The 26,602-nt window shown below is 46.5% G+C and overlaps 1 protein-coding gene across 12 annotated transcripts in view; it reads right to left on the bottom strand.

Moving 5' to 3' along the window:
* Positions 1 to 26,602, bottom strand: part of LOC135203741 (ral GTPase-activating protein subunit alpha-1-like) — a 217,753-nt gene that overhangs the window by 31,788 nt on the left and 159,363 nt on the right. For 7 of the 12 annotated variants that reach the window (XR_010312009.1, XM_064233673.1, XM_064233678.1 and 4 more), the window contains 16 exons: positions 20,001 to 20,132; positions 19,663 to 19,791; positions 19,196 to 19,363; positions 17,910 to 17,960; positions 16,206 to 16,313; positions 15,348 to 15,527; positions 14,900 to 15,097; positions 14,396 to 14,677; positions 13,913 to 14,083; positions 13,500 to 13,721; positions 13,131 to 13,312; positions 12,713 to 12,887; positions 12,305 to 12,406; positions 11,935 to 12,117; positions 11,568 to 11,726; positions 11,170 to 11,297 (listed from right to left, as the gene is read on the bottom strand). Coding sequence is in view for 10 of the 12 variants with exons in the window: in XM_064233673.1 (XP_064089743.1) it covers positions 11,170 to 11,297; positions 11,568 to 11,726; positions 11,935 to 12,117; positions 12,305 to 12,406; positions 12,713 to 12,887; positions 13,131 to 13,312; positions 13,500 to 13,721; positions 13,913 to 14,083; positions 14,396 to 14,677; positions 14,900 to 15,097; positions 15,348 to 15,527; positions 16,206 to 16,313; positions 17,910 to 17,960; positions 19,196 to 19,363; positions 19,663 to 19,791; positions 20,001 to 20,132 (2,570 nt within the window). In the remaining 2 variants the exon portion in view is untranslated. The remainder of the gene's footprint in view (positions 1 to 11,169; positions 11,298 to 11,567; positions 11,727 to 11,934; positions 12,118 to 12,304; positions 12,407 to 12,712; positions 12,888 to 13,130; positions 13,313 to 13,499; positions 13,722 to 13,912; positions 14,084 to 14,395; positions 14,678 to 14,899; positions 15,098 to 15,347; positions 15,528 to 16,205; positions 16,314 to 17,909; positions 17,961 to 19,195; positions 19,364 to 19,662; positions 19,792 to 20,000; positions 20,133 to 26,602) is intronic. The other 5 variants (XR_010312010.1, XM_064233675.1, XM_064233674.1 and 2 more) reach the window with 4 other exon arrangements.

Raw genomic sequence — 26,602 nt, 5'->3', positions numbered from 1 at the left:
GTAGACCCAACGTCACCTCTCGACCGGCCGCTCTGGTTACACGAGTCAGGACTGCATCCCGTCTCCTCAAAACCACGTTGGCCCACAGGTTGGCAGTCTGGTGGGCGAGGTAGGAGTTGGGCCTACCTCCAGACTGGCAAAGTCTTCTGAATGCCGAGTCTTCCTCAGGAATGATAGCTCCCGAGGAGGCTGTGATTCTGGATACCGTGAGGAACCATAGATCCAGTCAGGAGACAGCTTGGAAAGCTGCCATGGCAGTGGATTCCAGGGCCGATGCCTCTTGCTGCAAGAACCAAAGGTTCTCAGACAGCAGGTGATGAAGAGGCACTCCCGGAGTTAGACGAGCTAGCTTCAGGTCAAACTGCTTGGTCGGCAACGGGTCTACCAAAGGCACGTAGAAATGCCGCTGACGAGGCAAAGGAGGGGAAAGCAGCTTGTCCGACCTGCTGGCCCTGAGTGAGGCCTCTTGACCCGAAAACAAGGGCGTTCACCTGGTCCAGCACACCATTGGCCAAGGAAGACCGGGATAGTCCCACCGTCGCTCTGGGTTCCTTCTTAGGACCCCAGAATGACTCCAACCTCAATGGTGGGTCAAAGGGAGCAACCACTGATCCTTCCCCGAGGTCGTTGTGCTGACGAATCAGCGCAATGACCTCTGTAGCTCGGGAGTGATCGCTTCCTGAGGAGCTGGACCATCAGATCAATCCAGGCTGATTACTTCCCGAGACACTCTTCCTTCAGGAGGAAGAACCTCGCCAGACCCTTCGTGGTCTCCTTCAACCACTTGGGTGTACAATCTCCTCAGTCCTAGGACCGAGCCAGGCTCATAAGGTCTCGTGACCAGACCGTAGGGAGCACACTCCTCACGGTCACTCCTGTTCGCCTCGCTCCTCCCAGTGTAGCCCGAGGAGGTTGAAGGGACAGGTGAGGAAGACCTGACTCTCCTGCCCTGCCTACCAGCAGAGCCGGCAGGCTGGGAGGACTGCAGGCGATCACCAACCCACAGTGGCAATCGAGCTGCAGGTCTGGACCAGCAGTCTCCCTGCAGAGAGACACTGGACCAAGGCCGGTAGCGTCGGTTTCGTGCATCAGGGGAGCTGCTACCAGTCGTGCGAGCCGTCCGGTCCCAGTGGGAGCGACGGTCGGGTGAATGGTAGCTTTCGCTAACGCAGTGAGAGCGAGCACCGTCCTCATGACGCGCCACAGTCCCACAAGCAGCTGAGGCTGTGCCTGGTGACCGGGGGGGGAGAGAGGGAGAGAGAGAGAGAGAGAGAGTAGAGAGAGGAGGAGAGGAGGAGGAGGAGGAGGAAGGAGAGAGAGAGAGATAGAGAGAGAGAGAGAGAGAGAGAAAGAGAAGAGAGGAGGAGGAGGAGGAGGAGGAGGAGGAGGAGGAGGAGGAGGAGGAGGAGGAGGAGGAGAAGGAGGAGGAGTGAGGAGGAGGGGAGAGACCTCTTCCCAACCTTGACACGTGAACGGTCTGGTGGGAATGTCACGTCATCCCTGGGAACCAGACGATTGCTGCCCGAGCAATCGCTGGTCTGGCAATAGTAACCTGAGCGACTCTTGCCATCCTTCCGCTCCATGCCTGGATCCTGACGGTGAGCGTACTCAAGTCGTCTGGTTCCTGGCTGCACGATCACCGGTAGGTGACTGTATACTCGGCGACGGTCACGAGCGAGCGGCTGAGACAGTTTCAGGTCCGGAGGTGGAACCTCTGGCACCGTGAGCAGAGGTACCAGCGATAGCTGGCACCTCCACAGTCCCCGTCTTCTTCTTCCCTGAGGAAGGAGAGATGGGCGCCGTTCCCAAAGGAACGGGGGGACCAGCGGAAGACCCACCTGTCCCGCCGAAGTGAGACAAACCCTTAGAAGTCTCTGTGCGAGACTTCTTGGGGGGGGGGGACATTCTTCTTTTTCGGCTGGGGGGCCTTGGAAGTCAAAGGGGAGGAGGCGGCAGAAGACGACGACGAAGATAAAGATGAAGACGACGACACCTTCCTCTTCTTGGACTTCTTCGCCAGCTTCCTCAGAACAGCAGACAGGTCTCCCCATCCAGGCTGGAGCTGGGGCAGTTGCGGTGGCAATGGGGCCCAACTCCACCTGGCCAAAAGGACCTGCGGGAGCGGCAGCACCTCCACGGGCAGGAACAGGGGCAGCAGGTACGGCGACGGCAACAGGAGGGCGATCCAAGGGTGATCTCCTCAGGCACTCGAAGTCAGGGGGCGGAGCGAGGACAACATAACCAGGTGGAGGAGGAACCAGCTCCCTCGGGGGCACATACGGCAATGGAGCTTGTACTGCAGCCAAGGGGATGACCGTGGTCATGTGTTGAGTATACACCAGGTGCGGCGGGGCAGCATAACCCGGTGTCGAGACGGTCGTAGTCGTCCTCGTCTCCACCCTGTGAGTGACCGGGCAGCAGCAAGATGATGGACGAGCCCCTGAATACCTGGAGTGCACGGAAGGCTCAGCGAGCGCCACACCTGCTGAAGGTCCCCACCCGCAGAGGCAGACACAACTGAGGAAGCAACAGTAGGGTTAATGGGGGGGGGGGGGGTTCCCATTAGCTCAGAGGGGGAAGGATCCCACCCTGAGCGGATAGAAGATCCCGAGTACAACTCCAGATCAGTTGTCACCCTCCCTCCTCTGCGTTCAACAAATCAAGCGAAGAGGCGGAGGGTAACACGTCCCCTGAAGGGGAGAGCCATACACGGGAGCTGACAAGGAAGGAGAAAAGATGACGTATCAGTCACCAGAGGTGTCGAGGGAGAGCTTTACGACGACACCTTGGTGACCCTATGTGGCTTCTTCCTCTTCTCGTATAGCTCCCACTGCTCCTCCGACCAAGAGACACAAATATCACAAGTCAAGGACTGAGAGCATTCAAGCCCTCCGCACCTAGTACACAAAGGATGAGGGTCCACGGCATCGCTTGACCTGAAAGCCCCACAATTATGGCCTCCCACTCCAGGGCACCCTCTCCGGTTGGACGGGGCGCGAGAGGGCTTCTCCGATTCATGGGACTGCATATTCAATCCAGCGATGCAATTCCACAAATAATGGAAAAATAATAATAAGAGTACTTACAGTCACTTCACACTAGTATTAAGAAACGATGAAAAGTAAGTAAGCTTGATAATAATCTCACAACAGAGGCGGGCAAAGAGGCGAGCACACATCTTCACCCGACGGCAGTCAAAAGCAAAGTGGTATGTTTACCTCCAGTCGGGCGGGACTCCCGACCATCAAACAAGCAGTTACTGCCGAACTACCTTGTTAGTAAATCTTATGACCGGTCCAGCTGGCGCTGAATAGTAATTCCTTATGTAAAGGACCGATGGTTTATATAACTTGTCGGAACAAATCAAATTTAGACCAAAGGCCAAAAGCTGGTACCTATGAGGTCTTTCAGTGCTGAATGGGAAAGGTGCAATAGGAGGAAAACCTCGCAATTGCACTATGATATGACAATTTGTCGAAAATTGCATTTTTCCTAACTATACAAACCTGAGGTCCTTTACATATAGTCCCACCTCATGCCACCCCTCACTCTGCAACTTTTTGCATGGGCCTAAAGCAAAAGTGATTCTTCACCTCTCGGGCGCGCGGGCGCGCGCACGATCGGACAAGCAGTTAACTACCGTTCTCCCCTTGTTCGAAGCTTACGACCGTCCCAGCTGCCGCTAGTTACCTTCCTATTGTTAAAGGACCTCAGGTTTGTATAGTTAGGAAAAATGCAATTTTCGACAAATTGTCATTTGTTCCGATACGTAATACAAACCCTCGGTCCTTTAACAATAGGAAGACTCACTTCTTGGTGGGAGGAATCTGAGTCTTTTTGGTGAACAGACTGGTGTTCGTCCAACCCTGGAGTGCCTCCCTGGTCGTAAGAGCAAGGGAGGGATCCAAACCTCTGTCCGATTGATCGGGGTGTGCACCGCAGGATCAATGGTCAGACCTCTGGGCCAAGTACTAAGAGAGAGGCAAGCGTATCTCTTCGTACCAGCAAGCAAGAACTTGTTCCTGTTGCAAGAGACAATCATAAAATGATGGGTTTGTCTCAATTTGGCATCCACTTCCTCCCCCTTGTTGGAGGAAGTGGTGGATATTTACTCCTATCCCTACTGAAAGGGATAGGATGGTGCTCTATTGAGTAGCTCACCTGCATCTCGTCCTTACCCAGCAGGGTGACGACCGTGTCCCTCTACCCAAAGGTAGAGGGAAGAAAAAGATGGGAAGAGGAGCCAGTCACACTCTCATTCCTCATCCATTCTTACGGTCACACCAGGACTCGATGCTGTTCAGCCTGCGAGGGTCTGGGTTAACTACACAACGTGTTGAGCAACCACCACGGTTCCCAAGGAAAAAGATCCAAGGAACTGTGGGCAATATCCTGAAGGTAGAAGGAGGTGCATGCGGTCCGGTTGGACCAGGCGCCTGCCTTCATTACCTGCGCCACGGAGAAGTTCTTGCGGAACGCGAGAGAATGATGAAGAGGCGTCCACACTCATCCTGGGTGTTGAGTTTTCTTCAGACAGCTCCGTCGCACCTTCACAGGACAAAGCAGCATAGCCTTCGTATCGGAGGCGGTGAAGTCCATTAGGGAGGGTATTGTGAAGGACTCGAACCAATCGTCAGTTACCGAAGGGTTCTGAGTCTTCGCTACGAAGATCGGTACGAAATCGAGCGTCACAAATCCCCATCCCTTTGTGCTTGACTTCTCAAGAGAAGTCATGCAGTTACCTAAGACGAAAAGAAGGGAATAGTCGTATGACCTATCCCTCTTCTCGACTTTGGTTATGTACAGTACTCATACTGACAAGCTATTAAGACAAGTAATGATTGCTCTGGAACAACCGAACTAAGTCCACAGCATAGTTCGTAACTGACTCGGGCGCTCTGACAGCTGCCGACTGACTGGTTCGGAATCAGTAGAGGCAAGTTGTCCAAGCATCCGGGTAAGTCACGTGACCTTCGCCCTTTAAAGAGTTATGCTGAGAGACCAAACAAATAAAATATTTGTTAGTCACCGATGCCGGACGGCGCGGCGATGATTCTCTTAATGCATAAGCTCAAAAGGCGAAAGTCAATTGCCTTCAAAAGACCGAGGTCCCTGATGGCAAGAAAATCTCATAGACGTTGAATCTCAGCTTAAGGAGAAACAACACTATGTGACGTTGAAGACGAAGGTAGGCAATGAATGCAACCTACGTCTTCCAGCTGAATCGAGAGAAGGAATCTCAAGATTCTAAACCTGTGCTTACAAATGACTGAAAACGCTAACCGCCATTTCATTGCTGTCCGTTGTGCAATGAAAGCAGGGCGTTCTTCAGTAATGAAACACAGGGGAGAGCCGCTTGAAGAACTGCTTCTCATGGGCTGAACGTTTGGAAGTAGAGCTGGCAGGTGTGGGAGTAGGCGATGTCTTTCAATACATCTGCTAATCCGGGGTGAACAATGAACAATTGTACACCTCCGAATACAAGATATTTTGAGGACAAACTCAGATTCCGCAAAAATCATCCGCATTATCGGGATACGATGCAGCAAGAGACTATTACAGAATTCTGTTACCGTGCGGTAAACAGAAAGATGAGAGTCGAATAGATATCTCTGTTTAAAATTCTCGCAATACCGAAGACGATGAATACTAGCGTTTCACAGCAGTAGATGGTCATTCATGTATGCGAGAATCCCCGTTAATCAGAGACTTAATTCCGTGATTGTTGGGCAGAGATACGGTTGTTATTCAATCAAAGCAGGTGAGAAAGACATAAACAACCGTTTATCTCAAAGCGGCAGCTGATACTGAAATAAATGCCTCGGGCAATTCAATACGCAGTAGCTGTCGCTGACTCGTCATCCTGAGTTGCCAAGTAATCCTTTCCACGAAGGAATGCGTTCGGCTAGAACCACCGAGCATAAAAAGATATGCTCGAGCAATTATATTTAAGCGAAACGAATTTCGGTAAATATAAAAGCTTAAATGGTGTTGTTGTGACAACACCATAAGTATATAAAATTGAAACTGGAAACTCCTGGGAGGTTGCAGGCAACCCGGGTTGCAGTTCAATTAGAATACTTTTCGTCTAAGTCGCAATCCGTAGAATAACCAGGATATGCGCCTACCCCTCGGACCATTCAACTGCTTAGCAGAATCATGTCGCGAAGTTAATATACGTAGTATATTTGTAGGATTCTGAACAACGATCTCCATCCTAAATTCTTTCCTTCAAGAAAACAAAATAAGGATTGGAGATCGACCACCTTCGTTCTCTATTAAAGAGAGTGAAGGAGAAGTCTTCCTCGAAGGAAAGCTTCAATGGTGAACAGAATACTAAGACGATAGTTCCAGCCAAACTGGATATTCCCGTCCGTTCTTCTCTATTCCAGGTTGGTCGCCTACTGTGAGATAGTCTTCTTTCAGCAGCAGTCTTCTTCCTAATGCTAGAAATTCTAGGAATTCGAGCATAGGCGAGGTTCCTGATTATCGTGTAACATATCGGGGATTCTCGTCTCGCTCACTTTGGACCGTGGTCTCGCCTAAGTGTTTGGAGATCGTAAGAAACTCTAACACTCTGAATGCGCTAGAAATTCCGTAGAATTCTAAGCAGTCTGCGAAACCCCCACCGAATTCGTCAAACGATATCGGCTGGTGGTCCTCTCGATTCCCGTAGAAATCGAGAATGGGGCAGGATCCCTCCTCAACGACCGGGGCTTACGTCAGGTAGGACCCGAAGGTCCCCCCTGGTAGCGCAGTCCCCAACGTGGGATCCTACAGAGAAATCTCTGTAGGATCCTTCCCCTTTCCCTCGTAGCCGTAAGGAGAGAGGGAATGGGGGAGGAATTGGATACTCGCTCGCCTTCCCAGTGGAACTAGCAGTTGGAGAAGAGTAGGAGCAGCCATCGCCTTGCGGCAATGGCCTCTCAGAGTCTGGGAAAACGTATCGTCAGGAGAAAACGTTTTTCCCGAGGAGGGTTACGAACTCTCACTGTAGGTAAGGGTCTGCCGCCACTGTGAACGTCGTCTGGGTGGGGCTGATCGACACCTGACAGGAGAGAGCCGATACCGTCCTCCGACTCATTCCAGTCCTCGTCGAGGTCGAAACCTCTCAGGAGGACCGAAGGAGTATTTAAATACGGTGTCCGAAGACACGTAGAAACGCTGCTGTCGCAGTAGAGGAGGTGGAAGTAGCTTGATCGACCGGCCAGAACTGAGAGAGCCTTCTTGTCCGGAGACGAGAGACTCTGGTTCAAGACAGAATCGGCAAGCTCCGATCGCGGCATACCCACCGTCGGTTTGGGTTCCCTCTCGGGCCCCAAAACGACTCGAGCAGAGACATGGACTCTGCTGGTGGGAGCGGCGATCCTTCCCCCCCGGTCGTTGTGCTGACGAATCAGTGCAATAACCTGGGCAAAGTTACTCTGAATCTCGGAAGTTACAGCGTCTTGAGGAGTAGGACCGTCCAGTCCCTCCAACAAGAGCAGCTCCCAGGACCCTCCTCCTTCAGAAGAAGGACCAGCAACAGATCCCTGACGGTTGCCTCCAATCACTTGCGCGTACGTCCTGGTTGGTCCTAAGACCAACCTGGCACGTGCGGCGTCGTGACGGGATCGTGAGCGGCGCATCTCTCACGACACTCCTATATACCTCGCTCTTCCTGGCGTATGCCGAGGAAGTTGAAGGTATCGGAGAGACAGAACTGACGCTACCCCCCCCCCTCTCCCCCTGACGGTCGCCTCCAATCACTTGCGCGTACGTCCTGGTTGGTCCTAAGACCATACGTGGCACGTGCGGCGTCGTGACGGGATCGTGAGCGGCGCACCTCTCACGATCACTCCTAGCTACCTCGCTCTTCCCGGTGTAGTCCGAGGAAGTTGAAGGTAGTGGAGAGACAGACCTGACGCTCCCCCCCCGCTCGCTGGCGTGGGGGGCTGCAGCCGATCACCAACCCGCGGTGGGGATCGATCTGCAGGCCTGGCCGTGCCGCTCACCTGTGGCGAGCGGCTCGACTGAGCACGTCGACCCCGGTCCCGTGCGTCAGACGAGCTGCTGCTGGTCACCGTATCCGCCCGGTCCCTGTGGGAGCGGCGGTCAGGTGACCTGCAGAGCTCGCTTTCGCCGTGAGACCGGTGAGCGTCCTCGCGGCACGTCAAACCGCTGGTACCAGCCGAGGCTGGTACCGTCGGTCGAGGGGACCTGGGGGACCTCTTCCCAGCCTCAACCCGTGGCCGGTCAGAGACCGTCACGTCCATCCGAGGTACCGGCTGGTCGCTGCGAGAGCGGCCGCTGGCCTGGCGAGAGTCACCTGAGCGGCTCTCGACAGTCTTCTGCTCCGTGCCTCGGTCATGACGCTGAGCGAACTCGGACGTCTTAACTTTGGCTGCACGGTCACCCGAAGGAGATCGTACACTCGGAACTTCTCGCGGACGAGAAACAGAGCCGGTACCTGGCTTAGCAGCAGAGCTGCCAAGACCAGGCGAGGGTGTACCAGCGGTAGCCAGCACACCCTTGGTCCCCGTCTTCTTCTTCTTCTCAGAAGGGGAGACGGGCCCCGTTCCCGAAGGAACAGGAGGACCAGCAGAAGAACCCCCCCGTCACACCGGAATGTGACGAGCCCTTCGAAGTTCCCGAAGGAGTCTTCTTAGGGGGAATAACAAAACCCGGTTACCAGCTGGTCGCTGCGAGAGCGGCCGCTGGCCTGGCGAGAGTCACCTGAGCGGTTCTCGCCAGCCTTCTGCTCCGTGCCGTGGTCTTGGCACCGAGCGAACTCTGGCGCCGAAACTTTGGCTGCACGGTCTCCCGAGGGAGAGCGTACACTCGGGATCTCCCGCGAACGAGAGACCGAGCCGGAACCTGGCGTAGCGGCATCGCCGCTAGCACCAGGCGAGGAAGTACCAGAGCTAACCGATACTCCTCTGGTCCCCGTCTATCTCTTCCTTACGGAAGGGGAGACGGGCCCCGCTCCCGAAGGAGCAGGAGGACCAGCAGAAGGACCCCCCGTCCCACCTCGGTGGGACGGGCCCTTAGAAGTTCCCGAAGGAGACTTCTTAGGGGGGGAGGCAGCCTTCTTCTTCTTCGGCTTATGGGCCTTAGAAGTCGAAGGGGAAGAGGCAGCAACAGACGAAGATGACACCTTCCTCTTCTTCGTCAGCTCACGCAGGACAGTCGTCAGGTCCTCCATCCAGGCCGGAGTCGGGCCTATTGCCGAAGCAACACGGCCCCCCGACTGCACCTGTCCGGAAGGACCTGGGACTGGGGAAGACACACCATGGGCAGGGCCAGCATGGACAGGCGCAGGAACCAGGAGCGACAGGAACAGCAACCAGCTCAGGAGCGGCAGGAACAGCGGCAGCGGTAAACACAGAAGGGACAGCCAAGCCAGTAGCGGGAACCACATCAGCGACAGGTACGGCAGGCCCAGCCATCGCCTCGTAGAATCATCGGCAGCCAGCGTGGTACTGGCGGCCGGTCCAGGGGCGAGCGAGCTGTGGAACAGCGGAAGTCTGGGGCAGGCAACACGAAGAAAACACAGGCGGCGGCGGCATACCCCTCCTCAGTACGGCGGCGACCGGCCCTAGAAGCGGCAGACGGCGTCACCGACACAGCATGGGGAGTGTAGACCAGCGGGGGGAAGCAGCATAAGCGGCCGTGAAGGTTGTAGTGGAGACCACTCCAAGGTCACCGCCCCAGACCTCGCTAGACTCTGCAGCAGATCGTGGATGCTAGGCACGCCCTGCAGCCGCAGTGGTCCATACCTGTCCAAGGTCGTCTCCCATGGCTGTAGCACCTGCGGTAGCACAGACAGATTAGTAAGAAGGGTTCCCTCACGCACGGGGGGGGGAGACATGCCCCAACCCCCCGAACGGAAGGAAGACCCCAAAACAAAATACGAGGAAGCTGAGCGGGGTGGGGGGGCAGGAAAGAAGACGAAGAATCGGATACCAAGGGAGTCGCGGGAGAGCTTTCCGACGACTTCCTGGCAGACCTTCGCTTCCCCTACCCCCGCACAGCAGTGAAAAGTAATATGAAAATGAAACAGAATACTGCACTTGCGATTCACTTCATAGAACTTAAAGAGGGAAAAATCAATTCCCGGTAAGAGCGGAAACTTGATCCATAATAATATGATGCTATCATAAATATATATGAAAATGAACAATACTGCACTTGCTATTTTCACTTTCACAGCAATAAAACGTAAGGATTAATTCCCGGGTAAGAGCGGAAATTGATCCAAAATTAAATTTGATGCAATTAATAAATGAAAATGAAAAGAAAACTGCATTGCGAATCCACTTTCATTGCATTCTATTCATACAAAATAAGAGGCTCTTGCCGAGCGCAATCCAGCTCTCGGCAACGAACGCACAGGGCAAAAAAATAATGAAAAAGAGTACTTACATCTTTCAATTACACACTTTCGCCCAAAATACATGACTCGGCGCGAGTGCGCCCGCCCTCGGCACCGAGACATAATTCAAGGGTTCAATTCGTGAAAAGAGCGGAAATCGCCGTCTCTATGGCGATTGCTCCATGTTGATTCATAATTAAGTAATGAAAATGAAAACAGTGTACTTACAGTTCAGTTTTCAAGTCAAACCAAAACCATTAGTAGAAAACACAATATAAACAAAGCATACGACGATGAAGCGGGCAGAGAGCGATGACGAACACGTCCTTCACACCCGCGGCCGAAAGCAAAAGTGATTCTTCACCTCTCAGGCGCGCGGGCGCGCGCACGATCGGACAAGCAGTTAACTACCGTTCTCCCCTTGTTCGAAGCTTACGACCGTCCCAGCTGCCGCTAGTTACCTTCCTATTGTTAAAGGACCGAGGGTTTGTATTACGTATCGGAACAAACAACTGTTAAGAGAGAATAGAAAGTAAGAATGGAAAAGAGAAAATATGAGTGAAGGTACGGTAAAAGGAAATAAAGGAGTTGCAGCTAGAGGCCAAAGCAACACTCCAAAGAATCTTAGGTAAAGCCTACAATGCACTGCAGGCATTATCCCCTTATGAGCAGCACAAACAGGAACTCAAACTGCAGTTTACACATTATGTATTTCCTTATCTATAAGTACTGACTCTATATAGCTAACAAAGGTATCTAAATCACAAGACTTAAAAAGTATTTTTCCTCCATAAAACTTAAAACAAAACACTTACAAGTTTTGGTACAGTGCCAGTCTACTCCTCTTTGCTCTTGAAGCATTTAAAGCCGTAGTACGCACTAACCCGGGAAGGACTTTGTGAGCCACTATTGCACCATCAAAGAGTGGACCAAAAAATGGAACCTGTTCAGAGATATGTGACGAATTTATTTTCATTTCAGAACGTAAACCACAATCACTACTAACAGGGTATGATTAGGTTCCAAATAAGCATATAGTATAGTGTAATATCACACGTTTTATTATGACTGGGTTCCAATTAAGCATTTAGACTGTAATATCAAGTTTTATCAACTGACAGAAACAATCATATACAATTAAGTTTCAACTAGCAATACTTCTCAATCTTTTATGTTAGTCTCCTCAACATTAAACAACACGTAGTTCACTTACATCTGGTTTTGTAGAGATCTGTATTCGATAGAGTCTGTTCGGTAAGGGATAAATCACAATTAGAACATCACAAAACTCCGTTGGTATGATACCGCGTCTGTAGTCACGGATGTGCTCTGACCAAACAATGTGAACCTCGTCATTACCCAGGTGGCGAGTCTGCAATTGAAATAAAACATAGGCCCTATAAAATTAACACAATGCCTAGTGGAAAGTGACAATTTCACATAATTCAGGACCTTGCAATACAAAAAATATCAACTTACATTTTCATTAAAAAACATGCAGATTACTAATTACATTTGGGAATTGAAGCTAGAGCATACAGAATGATTCCTAACAGAAAAGAAATACAGTGAAGATCAACCTTTTGTAGCATGGCTTGTTCTGTAAAGGAAGGCATCCTCGTAGATACATGAAATATTACTTCTGTGAGGGACGTTGCGTAATATGGTGCAGTTTCTCCCGTAGAGCCGTTCTTCTGGAGGCCTCCCAAGAATCCAGTGTGCGTTGCTAATTCCACCTCCCAACCCAAACCAGCAACAAATTCCTAAAAGATTTCAGAGATGAGACTTTTGAAAAACCTCTACTATATATATATTCTTTGATGTCATTTTAGTACAAATATGGTCTTCAAACAAATATTCAAAGATGACCTTTCAATATTTCTCTGTATCAACAGAAAAGGTTTAAGAAAAAAAAAAAAAAAAAAAAAAAAAAAACTCGGGCCAAATTACCTCAAATCCAGCTGATCCTCCACTGTTACTTAGAATAGACATCTTGTCTTCTTGTCCTTCTGCTACATAAATCACAGCCAACTTATGAGTCTCTCTGCATTTCTTTAAGGAAAATCATAGAACAAAACTTCAGTATGAATAATTATTCCTATGGCTAAGTATAACTGTAAAATTGCTCCCCCAGTTACTTCCAACTTACAAACAAATGATAAAAGTTACATTATATCTTCATACATTCTACCCTTTTACATACAACATTGAAGAAGCCCATTGCATGTTTTTAATAGTGTAAGAATGTTTGAAGATTGATACAGCAGCACATGTTCCAAATCCTTTCAAAACTCAATTACAGACAGAAACTTACACAAAAAAGAATCTTCCTGTCTAAACTGTTTCTGACATACCTACCTGATTATCTAAATTTTTCAGCTCTCTAAGTAACTTGTCATTTTTCTTGAGTGTGTTGATTGATCGTCTCTTCTCCCAAGATGCTAATCCTAGCTGGTCGATGAGGAGCCTCCCTTGCTGGAAGACTGACCTGGATTCTATAGGCGCTGGGCAATGGATGGTAGGGCACACCATACTGGGAATTCAAGGGCAATTAATAGTTTAGAAGAATTTAAAAAATCTACAAGAACTACCCTACATACAGGTTTTTGGGACAAAAACCTGTTAACAAGATACCAAAAATACTTTACCTAAATTATATCAATTTTATCAAAAGCAGCAATAACAAATATTAAAAACAGAATCCTATCATAAGCCTATACAAATATTATATTACAGTACCAAATCCCAAGGCAAGTAAATTCAAAGGCAATCTTACTTGTGATCATTGGAATGTCTACTGAAGAACTCATTTTCAATATTCCTCTGATTAAGGATGGTCGAGATGGCCTCATGCTGAGCTTCAATGGGCAACGTAGGAGGTGGACCGATTGCCTCGTTGAGGGCATGACCAAATTGTTCCAAAACTTCTGGGCTCGTATGACCAACATAATTCAACAACTGGAACAAGAGCATAAGATAAATATGCTGTAATCGTATTACAAGTTCTTGTAATCTTGACTGTCATGATCATCATTACCAGAACACTTGGGAAGGGATATTTCCAGTGTTTTCTAATTGCCAGTCTACACTGCTAAAATATCCAAGTAAATAAAGGTGTCTTACAAATTTTACTACAAGATCTTACATCATCCAAATTATCTAGGTCTTCTGCAGAATCTTCATGTGTTGGCAGAATTCCTGGAGGACGATGGCGCAATGTGTGTCTGGGAGGGGAGGTGATTAGGAGAGACGAGGACATGGTATCATCCCTGTTGTCCAGATGATTCAGTCCTCCTGGGGGTGTGAACTGGACCCCTAAACCACTGTAACCACCAGATATGGGAGGTGATGGCAAAACACCTGCCTGCTGGTGGACAACAAGGTTATAAAAATCAGATGTAATGACCATTTTTCAAACTTTCCTTCAAGCCTTATAATTAGAATTAGAAATGTGCAAAGCAAGTTGCACAATTTGTAAAATAAAAAAGTATTGGTAACAAAATGCAATAATGAAAACAATATAAATGTTTAGTCTTAAAAGAAGCAAATCATACATACTCCAGGAGATACTGCAGCTTGTTGTGGAGGCTGTGTCTGAAGTTGCTGTGGTACATGATGCTGGTTGTATGCACGAGAAGGCTGTTCCTGAACGGATTCTGATGGGGGAGCATAAAGTAGCGATGAGTCCCACGAGAACTTGCCAGACAAGTCACGAAGAATAAGCCTCACCTGAAAGAGAGTGAATGCATAGAGAATTACAATTCGACTATTACGTGATGAAGCTTCTGACCTTTCTAAATAGACCGCTTAAAGTAACCAAATAGGGAACAATTTTGGCCTACTTAAAACATTTTTAATGATAAAAAAATCATTACAAAACTAAAGGTAACAATAACCAAACAATGTAACATAAGAAAATTATGAAAATGTCTGATGACCACATAACAAAATCTTATAAATTAAAAAATATAAAAAACTCATCACTTAAAAAAACTTAGGCTATAATTTTCATTCAAATGTCAAGTTTCAGCATCAACCAACCTCTGAATCTGGAGTTTTAAAACGAACCTCTGAATTCGGAGTTTTAAAACCAGCTGTAGCAGCACACCCAGGGACTTGGAGAGCTGGTAACTGCACTAAAGACAAAAGACACGACTGGTTCAGCGCAAACAGTTGGATATGGGGTGATAAAAACACTTCAGAGGAAAGTTCATCCCCTGACAAGCCCGGAACATCATCTCCTTCCACAACGAGGGATGACAAACGCTGTGCACCAACTCCCAAAGGAAAGTGCCATAAGTGGTTCATAAAGTGGCTGGTTATCTGTAGATGATAAAATAATGTACTTCATTGGGCTGCAAAAATGTTTAACTATGATTTGATACAATAATGGACTTTATTGGGTTGCAAAATGTTGAATTTGATTATAATTACATCTACAAATTCAATTACAAAACCAAACATATTGCATTTTAATTTTTCTCATCACATGAGGTTGTATAATTATTGACAAGTAAAAATAAACTGTAGAAAAGATATACATACAGATCTTGCAGCCAACTTGATGGTGGAGGTACAAGAAGCAGGAAAAGAGGCCCTCTTCAGTGAGTCTCCTCTTGTTGTGGAATCCATACTCCCACTCCTTCCTGTTTCTTCACGGACATGGCTGTCAAAATCAACCACTTCCAAATTGGGAGACCGTATCAAAGTTCCCTTCTTACCACTTGCAATGGAATGGAGCACCTTCAAAGGGAGTACATACAACTTTATACTACATGCACATCTTGCGAATATGTTACCTACACTCAAAACACCTTAAATCTTTGAGATGTTAGGCTGTATTACTATACAGAATGTGAATGTTTCATTGTTTATAAAGCAGGCTTACTTGGCTGGTAATAAAAATAAATAAATGACATATTAGACCATACATATACGGTATTGTGTTAAAATGATTCCCTGGACAACCAAAAGGAAAAAAATAAATCCACACCTTAAAAACATGTTGTAAAAGAGGCTGTTTGTCTTGAGTTGGCTGGATGAGAACCTGCTGTGGCATTCGCATGACCCATTCTGCCAAGCAGAACATGGATGAAAGCACTAGGTGTTTTCCTTCATTATTTGACGTCAAAATTGTGTCGGTTCCAATTGCTCCCAGGGTTTGGCACAGCACCTAAAAGCATACAACATTAGAACTTCAGAAATAATACATACCTATACAGCATTCAAACAGTTAAATACTGTACACGCTACAAAATAAGCCTCATGTTGCACAAGGAAAAAATAAAAGTTAATTGACCACAAACCCATTCTGTATTTCTGACTTAGCTTATGCATGCGCGTGTGTGAATGCCAGAAACTCCATTCCTCAATAGAAGATAATAGATTAATAAAACAAGTTACCATAGGTCTCAGGGAATAACAAACTCACTTCTTGTGCATCTATTGACTAGTTATTATCTAATGCTCTGAAGACTTTTTGGGGATAAGAACGGCTGGGCTCCCTTCCTTCAAGATCTTTCAATTAATGTGACTGGGTTTGTTTCACATAGAGTATGGCTATTGGTGAAACATTGTTACTGGCTATTTACAGTAAAATTAACAACATTCGCTTTTTTCCATGCCCTGTAGTCTCACATTACTAACATGTTCAAAAATAATAATTGATACATCAAAACAGTCCTCATAATACTTTTGGCGTTCAACAATTTAGGTTTTAAAGGGAACAAGCCTGACGATCTATAAGCATCAGTAATAATTTGCTCCAAATTACTGACCAGCAATTTCAACAGCAATATATACTAAACAGAGGAAAATATAAGTAATTTGAGTTTCAAAGAGATATAATTACCTGTATTATTCTAGTTGGAACATCTGGGTAATGAGTGAGAAATGCTTCAGCATGATCACACAAAAGCAACAGAAGATCAGCAGCCACTTGGCCAACTAGACGTCCAATCTGCAAAGAGTACCAAAATTTATATAGACGAAGGAATGATATTCCTAAAAAGTTGCTCCTCCTGATAATGATAACCATGCCATCAAAACTGTTTGTTAAAAAGGAAGTTATATCTCAAATTTTCTTCAAATCAAACATGACTTGGCTCTGAATACAATTTGCAATGTGGGCTAAATGTTACAAAAGCTGGAAACAATGATCAATTACCATGCAGCTCCTGTCACTTTGGAATCTATACTTAGATCTTGAAACTGTGCTTCTCAAAAAAGCTACAAACAAGCAACTGTTAACTTGCTACTCTGAGAAAACATTACAAGATGACTTACTTGTAAGGTATGCATCCATCTAAAGCCTGATTGTTTTGAATGCCTATCACATATACCAACAAACTTAATGAAGATTTATTCATTGTAAATTATCTTTTGACATTTTTAATATTTTACAGCATTATTACAATTCTACTGATTTACAAAAGACAATACATACTTATATTAGAGCCCAATGTTAATCAAAGAGCTTCATGGATTTGGAATTAGGAAACCCTACAAAAAGAATGAAGGATTTAGTAACTATTCTCGAAGTAAACTGATGACAATTCTGAATGCAAATGACATCCAATACCTCCCCGGATGCTCCACAGCTTTTTCAACTTCTTGACAATCAATCAATGAAAAGGGGTTAATTCATTTTAATTCTCATCTCAACATGACAGCAAAATATGGTTTTTCATTCAAATGAGGTAGTACTACAATACAAAGTACTAATATACAAAAGTGGGGCCTTCTTTTTTAATTAAAGGATTCATGCATTCATTGCAAGCATACACCTGGACTTGCATGCTTGTGCTGTAGTGTAAACAAAATGAATTACTATTAATAACTTTTTTTATCAACAGACAAGAGACAGCAACAAATTCGCAGGCAACGAGTGCAAATTCAATTCAAAACCCACTGAGAAATGCAAACTCCTTATAAAGGAAGAATTCCATTTCCACAAACTTGTCAAGTACCCCTGTATACCTTACTGTACACAATATTCCAAACACTGACATTCCACCTCAACTGCAATTTAATTTGAATTAGTATCAATTAGTTTGTTAAGCTGATAATTTCTAGTCATTAAAAAGCCATTGCACTTGCTCTGTACCTTATATACAAATCTGAAACAAGAGTCTTCCTTTAGAATTAACACATCTAATTTTGTTTACTTCCAAATTCCTTTTCAACATTTGATTTTTCTGCAAAGAATAATTTTTAATCATTTTAAATCTGATATTGCCAAATAGCATTATATGCTAGTTGCAATCCTTCATAAATCTGGTACCTTCAAAGAACTAAGAATCAGGACATCAAATAAAATTATATATTATCAAAAAGAACCCAAAACTAAATACATACATACAGCAGGTTTTCATACAAGGTAATAAAAAATGCAAAAAACTTTCTGGCAGGGATGCATGACACTTCACAGGGACATTTCATATAAATCCAAACAATTTTGATCTTTGAAACACTGAAAATGAAAAATCAATGAAAATCACTGTATGTATCAAAAACTACTTCTCCATCCCATTCCAATACATGACACACAAAATACCTCAGCAGTCTGGGCCAGGTGCTTAGATGGGTGCCATGAAGATACTGCTTGCTAGAATGCAAAACACTGATCAGTTTAACCATGCAAAAAAAAAAAAAAACCCTGCTATTATTGCAAATACAATAATACTCGTGTGCTGAATGTGTAGCAGCCCAACAAAAGATTATGCCATTCACAAAACCAGAAAACACTTTCAAGTCAAAAACAAAGAGGAAAGAACAATGTAATGCCGGATGTTGTTTCAACAGGAGAACTTGTTGTGCAGGTTCTTTTTCAGTAGATTAAACCTTCTCTTTCTGCAAGTTACCTTAACTATGAACTTCTTTCAAAAAAGAATGAGATCAACAAGAGACAACTGCAAAATGAATGTTCTTCAGGGGGAGTCTTCAACTTCCTTCTTGTGAGATTCTTGATCTTGCATAAATGTACATAAATGAATATGAACTCAGTTACAACCAACACCTGAAGGAATTCAGGTCAAAAGATACATTCTTAAGCCATTTCACCGCAAGTACTTCATAAGAAAGACTATCACATAAAATTCTCACGTACGTACTTTATTTTTACTGGTAATCATTTCTTTAACTTATATCAAACTTACCTTGCATGACGACATTGTAAAAGACAAACCAGATAGCCCTTAAATTTGGATATGTTAAGCCTGGTCCACCAGGTGAGATGATGACAACATTTCTACAAAAAGATATCACTAAGGAAATTCCAATCTAGCTTACAGTTGTAGTTTCCTCTTTTCTTTTGAGACACACTTTTCCCCAAACAAAACTAATTCATAATTTTTCAATCCGGCTACACATTCAACATACAATTACTGTTAGCACTAACACTTAAATAAGATAATGGGAGTCAAATTTACACCAAGCTACTATATTGAAAAATTACATCAAACAAATGACTGGCAAAGCAATTATGAAATGCTATAAAGGCCTAAGCACAGGACACAGAGGTTCCATGCAGTCCTTGAAGGTTAAAATTACTCTGTAAACATGCAAAATAAGATCTACAGTAAGATAAACTCATTTTCATACTTCAAAGTCTAGGTATGACAAAAATGGGAATTGTTCTCGTTAAAAGAAAATACTGACTATCATAATACTTGAAAGTTAGTAAGTTACTTATCAAATCACACAGCAATGCACAAGCCTACAAACATACATTGCATCTGGCAGAATTAAACTCAACTCCTGATCACCAATCAAGGGAATAACAGTACTTCAAAAAACAGAAGATCTTTTTAAGCAACATCATCAACACTGACAGGAACTTACCTTAAGGGATGCCAGAAGGACGTTGATGGCCTCATTAACTTTGGTGTGGAAGGTCTGGTGGGCCAACTCGTGATAAACGTAAATGGCCAAGGTGCAAAGTGCGAGCGACCTGGTGTGCCACCACCCGTCTCGCTTTCCACTCTTCAATAAGACATTCACCAAGTGGTCCTGAAGGCAAGTGGACATATGAGTTCTCTCAATCAGCCACACCAACCACAAGATAGTTTAAACAATTGGCCAAAATTTATCACATAAATTTTCTGAGATAAACAATGGTTTCAATTGTAGTTTACATTAAGCCAATAGGTAAGAATCACCTTCTAAAGAAAAAGGATTGAATCTTTCAAACTTTCCAAATCACAGTATCTTGAATCTCAAAACAGACAAAGCACTACTAAAATGTGCACTGGAAAAATATCAGCACTTCATCACAGAACTGAACATAATTATGCCATAGTAGTACATACTTTGACATCTGAACAATTCATGAGGGCCAAATCAGTGGCCGCAGGTTGCAAGACTGGCATGGACGGGTAGAGTGAGGACAGAGGCAGCAATGACCCCAGTAGGCTCAAGGCATCAAGCCGAGGAGATTGCTGAAAAAGAGTAACCATTAGAAACTGCAGTAAAATGAAAGGTAACAAAATAAGAAACCGAAATCCTCCTTTACTACTGAGCAATGTCTGCTTAACTGATAAAAAACAAGACAGTTTCCTTGGCCAAAGAATTCTTATTGTCACTGTTTCTTCAAGAGTTAAAGACATCGAAAGTGATTACGCATCGGCACTACTTTAGAAGAACTTACAACTTTGGTATCGGGAGAGGTAATGACGGTGTTCGTGGCAAAAATAAAATCTAGCGTAAGCATGGAAGCACCTGGTAAGCCTAGTGAGAAGAAGTTTGGGCTGCACTCACTCACTAATGTGTTGATAATCTCCTGAAAAATAGAGAATACAGTTTTAGAAATAAAGTACTCAAAAAAATCATATCTCTGTAATTATTGTGATAATTATTTCAATTGTGGTTTTACTGACCACAATTCACTTTCTTTTAGCATATTTGTAAGTAAAACCAAAGGAGTTTTTTAAAATGATATTGTTAAACTACAATAAAGTTTTGTACATACTTACCTGGCAGATATATACGATTAATGGCCCACCCAGCCTCCCCTCAGGAGACAGGTGGAAGAGAAAAATCTGACAAGCTAACGGGAGTGGTTCGTACATCCGCCACCCAGCGGCGGGTAAGGTAGACCACCTGACCTACCTGTCGCGTGTGCCGCGAGATTTGAAATTCTGTCGGGAACGTCGGAGACTATAGCTAAGTATATATCTGCCAGGTAAGTATGTACAAAACTTTATTGTAGTTTAACAATATCATTTTTGTACATGAACTTCCCTGACAGATATATACTTAGCTGATTGGCACCCTTGGTGGAGGGTAAGAGACAGCTAATTAATACAGGTAAGACGGGAAACAACTAATGTTGTAGGATATAAAAACCTTGGTTCTCACCTTTTCAGGATGAAGACTTCATAGATACTGTCTCTGAGTCTGCATTGCCTGGAGAGCTACAGCTAGGACGTGACCTGATGCTGAAAGACTCTCGGATCTACCACTGGGATATGTGATCCCCTATTGTGGTAGAATCCAAGTCGGATCCTGTTAGAGGGACCTTGTCCGCTTACCTAACAGATCCTTACCACTACCTCTGCAAGGAGCCAAAACCCACCAGACCACCTAACCAAAATACAAAGGGTTAATATTACGACAAAAAGAGGTGCCTCCTGCAACCTCTTTCAGACAACCAAAAAACAACAATATAAAATATAAAAAATTTACACAGGATAAGTTTCAGCTCCCTGCCCCAGCACCGAATCCGCCGATACGAAAGGACCCAAGGCGAAGCATTTATCATATGTGATTTTTACATCACGTAGGTAGTGGTTTGCGAAAACCGATTGGCATCTCCAAAAAGTCGCCTCCAGCAAGTTCCGCACACATATTTTTTCTGAATGCAAGCGAAGTTGCGATGGCTCTCACCGCGTGAGCTTTCACTTTCAGTAGTCTAAAATGTTCTTCCTTACAGGCAACATGTGCCTCTGTAATAAGGCTTCTCAGAAAAAAGGAAAGAGCATTCTTCGACATGGGCCGAGTGGGGTCCTTTACAGAGCACCAAAGCACATCTTGATTAGCCTTAAGTTGTTCCTTCCTCTTAAGGAAATACTTCATAATTCTCATAGGGCAAAGAGTTCTTTCAGGCTCTTCCCCTACTAGAAAAGATAAACTACGAACTTCAAAGCTCCTGGGCCAAGGCCGTGATGGGTTTTCATTCTTTGCAAGGAAATTTGGAAGAAACGAACACACCATAGAATCTTCCTTAAACCCTACATTGCCCTCGATAGCTTGGAGCTCACTCACTCTCTTAGCTGTAGCTAGGGCCAAAAGGAAGATAGCCTTCTTCGTCAGATCCTTGAAAGAGGCTAAGCCAGGAGGTTCGAATCTAGACGATCCAAGGAATTGTAGAACTACGTCTAGATTCCAGTTCGCTTAATGGTTTCAAATGATCTAATAAGATCATGCAAGTCCTTATCATCGGATATCTTTAAGCCTCTATGCCGAAATACCGCCGCCAACATACTGCGGTATCCCTTAATAGTTGACACAACCAGATGACATTCTTCTTTGAGGAAAATAAGGAAATCCGCAATTTGGGTCACAGAGGTACTGGAAGAGGAAATGTTCTTCCTCTTGCACCAACGTCTGAAGACATCCCACTTTGACTGGTATACACGCAAGGTGGAAGGTCTCCTCGCTCTTGCGATTGCTTTAGCAGCTGTTGCTGAAAAGCCTTTCGCTCTGACCAAACTTTGGACAGTCTGAAGCCAGTCAGACTGAGAGCGAGGAGATTTTTGTGGTACCTCTCGAAGTGGGGTTGTCTGAGTAGATCGCTCCTTAGCGGGAGCGATCTTGGAAGGTCCACCAACCATTCCAGTACCTCTGTGAACCATTCTTGGGCCGGCCAAAAGGGAGCGATTAAGGTCATTCTCGTTGAATCAGACTCTACGAACTTCTTGATGGTTAGCCCCAGGATCTTGAAGGGGGGAAACGCGTAGACGTCGAGTCCGTTCCAGTCTAGAAGAAGAGCATCTATTGCTAATGCCTCTGGATCCGATATCGGAGAGCAGTAAGGATCCAGCCTCTTGTTCTTTGACGTGGCAAAGAGGTCTATGTGTGGCCTGCCCCATAACTTCCACAGGCTCTGGCATACATCCAGATGAAGGGTCCACTCTGTGGGAAGGACCTGATCTTTCCTGCTGAGGAGATCTGCTCTTACATTCCTTTCTCCCTGCACGAACCTGGTGAGAAGCTTGATTCCTCTTTCTTCTGCCCACAGAAGAAGGTCTCTTGCTGTCTCGTACAGGGAGAAGGAATGCGTCCCCCCCTGTTTCCTGATATATGCCAGAGCTGTAGTGTTGTCCGCGTTGACCTGCACTACCGATCTTCTGACTTTGGGCTCGAAAGCCTTCAGAGCCAACCACACAGCCATCAACTCCTTTCTGTTGATGTGCCAGGCTACCTGGTCCCCCACCCAGGTACCTGACACTTCGCTGGTTCCCAGAGTTGCCCCCCACCCCGTGTCCGACGCGTCGGAGAACAACACCAGGTTGGGGGTCTGGGATTGATTGAGACAGTCCCTTCGCAAAGAGGTTGGGATCTGTCCACCATAAGAGATGTTTCTTGATGTCCTGGGATAACGACAGGGAGAACGTCAAATCCTGAGAACGACGACTCCAATTCGATGAAGAAAGAATTGGAGCGGTCTCAGGTGCAACCTTCCTAGGGAAACGAATTGCTCCAGCGAGGAGAGCGTCCCCAGCAGACTCATCCACTCCCTCACTGTGCATACTTCTTTCCCTAAGAAGGTTGTTACTCTCTCGAATCCTCGGGCTATCCTTTCCTGAGAGGGAAAAGCCCGAAAACTCAGAGAGTTCATCTGTATCCCGAGATACACACACTCTTGCTCGGAATTAGTGACGACTTCTTGAAATTGACGAGAAGTCCCAAAGCCTTCGTCAATTCTAAAGTTACTTGCAAGTCCTTCAAACAACGATCTTCTGAATTGGCCCTTATTAGCCAATCGTCGAGGTACATGGATATCCTCACCCCTTTCAAATGAAGCCATTGAGCCACATTCCTCAAAATCCCCGTGAACACTTGAGGGGCCGTGAGAGGCCGAAACACAGAGCCCTGAACTGAAAAATTTTCCCCCCCATCATGAATCTGAGAAACTTCCTCGAGGAAGGATGGATCGGTACATGGAAGTAAGCGTCCTGTAAATCCAAGGAAACCATCCAGTCCCCTGGACGAAGTGCTGCCAGCACTGATGAAGGCGTTTCCTTCGTGAACTTCTTTTCTACGAAGAAGTTCAGGGCGCTTACGTCCAACACCGGTCTCCATCCCCCTGAGGACTTCGGAACTAGGAAAAGGCGGTTGTAGAAGCCCGATGAATGATGGTCTGTCACTAGTTCGATAGCCCCCTTCTCCAGCATCTGATCTACTGCTAGATGGAGAGCTTGATTCATGATGGGGTCTCTGTACCTGGCCGTCAGTTCCCTTGGGATGGTCGTCAAGGGAGGTCTTTCGACGAAAGGGATGAGGTAACCTCTCCTCAAAATAGAAAGGGTCCAAGGATCCGCCCCTTTTTGGGCCCAGACTTCTGCAAACTCTAAGAGTCTGGCGCCCACGTTGTTTGAAGGACTTGCAAGTTATTTGGGGGCTTTAACAGACTTGGCAAAAGTCTTACCCCTTCTTGAAGGTCTACGACCTCTAAACGTAGAGGTTCTTGATGAAGACGCCCCTCGAAAGGGTTCTCGAACACTTGCCTTTTCCTTCTTAGCCTTGGTAGGGAAGGAAGGGCGAGGTTTTTTCTTGCCGACTGTGCCAAAAGGTCCTGGGTGGCTTTGGCCGAAAGTGATCTCGAAATGTCCTGCACTCGATGTTTAGGGAACAACTGAGCAGACAGAGGAGCAAACAGCAAAGAAGACCTCTGGGCATGGGAGACAGACTTCGTTAAGAAGGAACAATAAACCGACCTCTTCTTCACGATCCCGGCCCCATACAGGGAGGCGATTTCACTCGCTCCGTCTCCTACCGACTTGTCCATACAAGACAAAACACACATAAGATCTTCTGGCGAAATTGACTCTGGCACTTCAATTTTCTTGGCTAGGACTCCCAACGACCAATCAAGGAAGTTAAATACTTCTAGCACTCTAAACATGCCTTTGAGCATGTGATCCAATTCATTCATTGCCCAAGTCGTCTTAGCAGAGTTAAGGGCAGTTCTCCTTGTCGAATCTACCAGCGCCGAAAAATCCGAATCAGCCGAAGACGGTAGACCCAATCCTAAGGACTCTCCTGTTTCGTACCAGAAACCAGCGCGTCCTGATAACTTCGAAGGAGGAAAAGCGAACATCGTTTTCCCCGCTTCTTCTTTGGAAGCCATCCAGGAACCAAAACTCCTCAGTGCCTTCTTCATTGAAAGAGTTGGCTTCATCCTACACAAGAAGAACTCTTCGCTGTCTTCACCGTTGAAAAAAGTGAGTGAGGAGAAGGAGGAGCCGTAGGAGTAAGGGAATCCCAAAAACTTGCAAAAGTAGCTCTGTTAAGCTTCTTGTAAGAAGACACAGCAGCAGAAGTGTTCGGTTCCTCATCCGAACCTTCTAGGACGTCTTGTCGAGGCGAGCGCGGAAGATCCTTAGGTGACGAAGGGATCCTAGTAGGAGTTGAGCGAGAGGTTGGAGAACGCCCTCTCTTAGAAGAGTTCACATCCACTGGAGAACGATGAGAAGATCTGGAATGTCTACGATGAGACTCCCTCTTCGAGGTAGACGGAATCTCAGCCGAAGGAGAGGTAGGGCTCCTACTCCGAGAATCCTCGGAAATATCCACAGGGCGCTTACGAGGAGGCGAGCGCCTACTAGACTCTTTGCGCCTATCCTGAGGCGAGCGGCTGCCAGGAGAAAGAGCGCCTATCGAGAGCAGAGCGCTTGCGCGGCTCTCCATACCTGTCCAGTTGCGTCACGATCAACGGAAGTTCGACTGGAAGGCGAAATGCGCCTACTAGGAGAAGGCTGCTTGCGAGACTCTTGACGTCTAACAAGAGGGTAACATTCAGGAGAAGGGCGCTTCAAAGCTAACGAGCGCCTACTTGGAGAAGGGCGCTTCCGAGATTCCTGGTGCCTACCAAGAGACAAACGGTCAGGAGAAGTGCGCCTAGAAGCGGGAGAGTTGCCTACGGACGGAGAAGGGCGCTTGAAAGACTCTTGTTGTCTGCCCCGAGGAGAATAATCAGGAGTATGACGCCTTAAAAGAAACGAGCGCCTACTAGGAGATCGATGTGCAGTAGGCTCTTGGCGCCTACCTTGCGGTAGCGGCTAACAGCAGGCCGTCTATCATGCACACGACTCCTACCAGACTCTTGATGCCTGTCAGGAGAGAAGTCACGATCCGACACTCGAGGAGAGTGACATCTGGAAGAAGAACGCCTACTTGTATAAGGGCGCCTTCTAGGATCTTGAGGCTGCTGAGGAGAAGTCTCACGCGAGGGAGTTGAAGAAATAGCGTGATGAGCAGGTGCAGTGCGATTACCGGAAGCGGGAATCCAATCTGGAGAAAAAACTTCTTTCTCTATAGAGCGTCCTACCGATGTTTGGCGCCTTGAAGTCGAAAGAGAGCCAGGCGAGCGAGGGCGCTCACGCGAGCCCCTACCTTCATACCGAACCTCCCCCTATGAAGGAGAACGTCTAAAAAGAGGAGAACGATCCTCTGAAGAGCGGCGCCTAGATCTCTTGATCGGAAGAGAAACGTCCTTCTTCCTACGTGATCTAAACTGCTAGAGAGTCTGCTAGCGCCATGATCTGAGCTTGAAGTCCCGCGAGTACTCTCGTAGGAGAATCTTGTTTGTTCTTCCTCGGAAGCAGGCGCCGAGCGCGGAGCGCGAGAAGAAGAACGATCACAGGATTTCTTGGGTTTCTTCGCCTCCACCGACGATTCTTCCGGGAAAACCTCCAGACTAGAAGCCAAAGGACTGCAGGGAGCCTTCCAAGCCCTCTTCAACGGGCGCGACGCATCCGGGGAGTTCCAACCTCTCTTCGGAGAGGGAGAAGACGAAGAGGAGAAGCATTGGCGTAGGAGCTCCTTCTTGTAGCGATCCGAGGCAGCCTGGGGAGCGTACTTCAGGATCTGCCGAGGGACGCCTGACCGGTGGGGGGGTTCTCCCTAGCCCTCTTGCGGCTTTCAACTTTCCTACTCCACTGGAACTGGGAGTCTGGAAGAGGTCTAGGCCTAGAGGCACTAAGGAGCCGGTCAGACGCACCCTCCACAACACTGGGGACACTGCAC

This window comes from Macrobrachium nipponense, chromosome 36 (assembly GCF_015104395.2).
Source record: "Macrobrachium nipponense isolate FS-2020 chromosome 36, ASM1510439v2, whole genome shotgun sequence".
Lineage (NCBI taxonomy): Eukaryota > Metazoa > Arthropoda > Malacostraca > Decapoda > Palaemonidae > Macrobrachium > Macrobrachium nipponense.
Note: the sequence above shows the minus strand (reverse complement) of the source record. Positions and strands in the feature narration are given on the sequence as shown.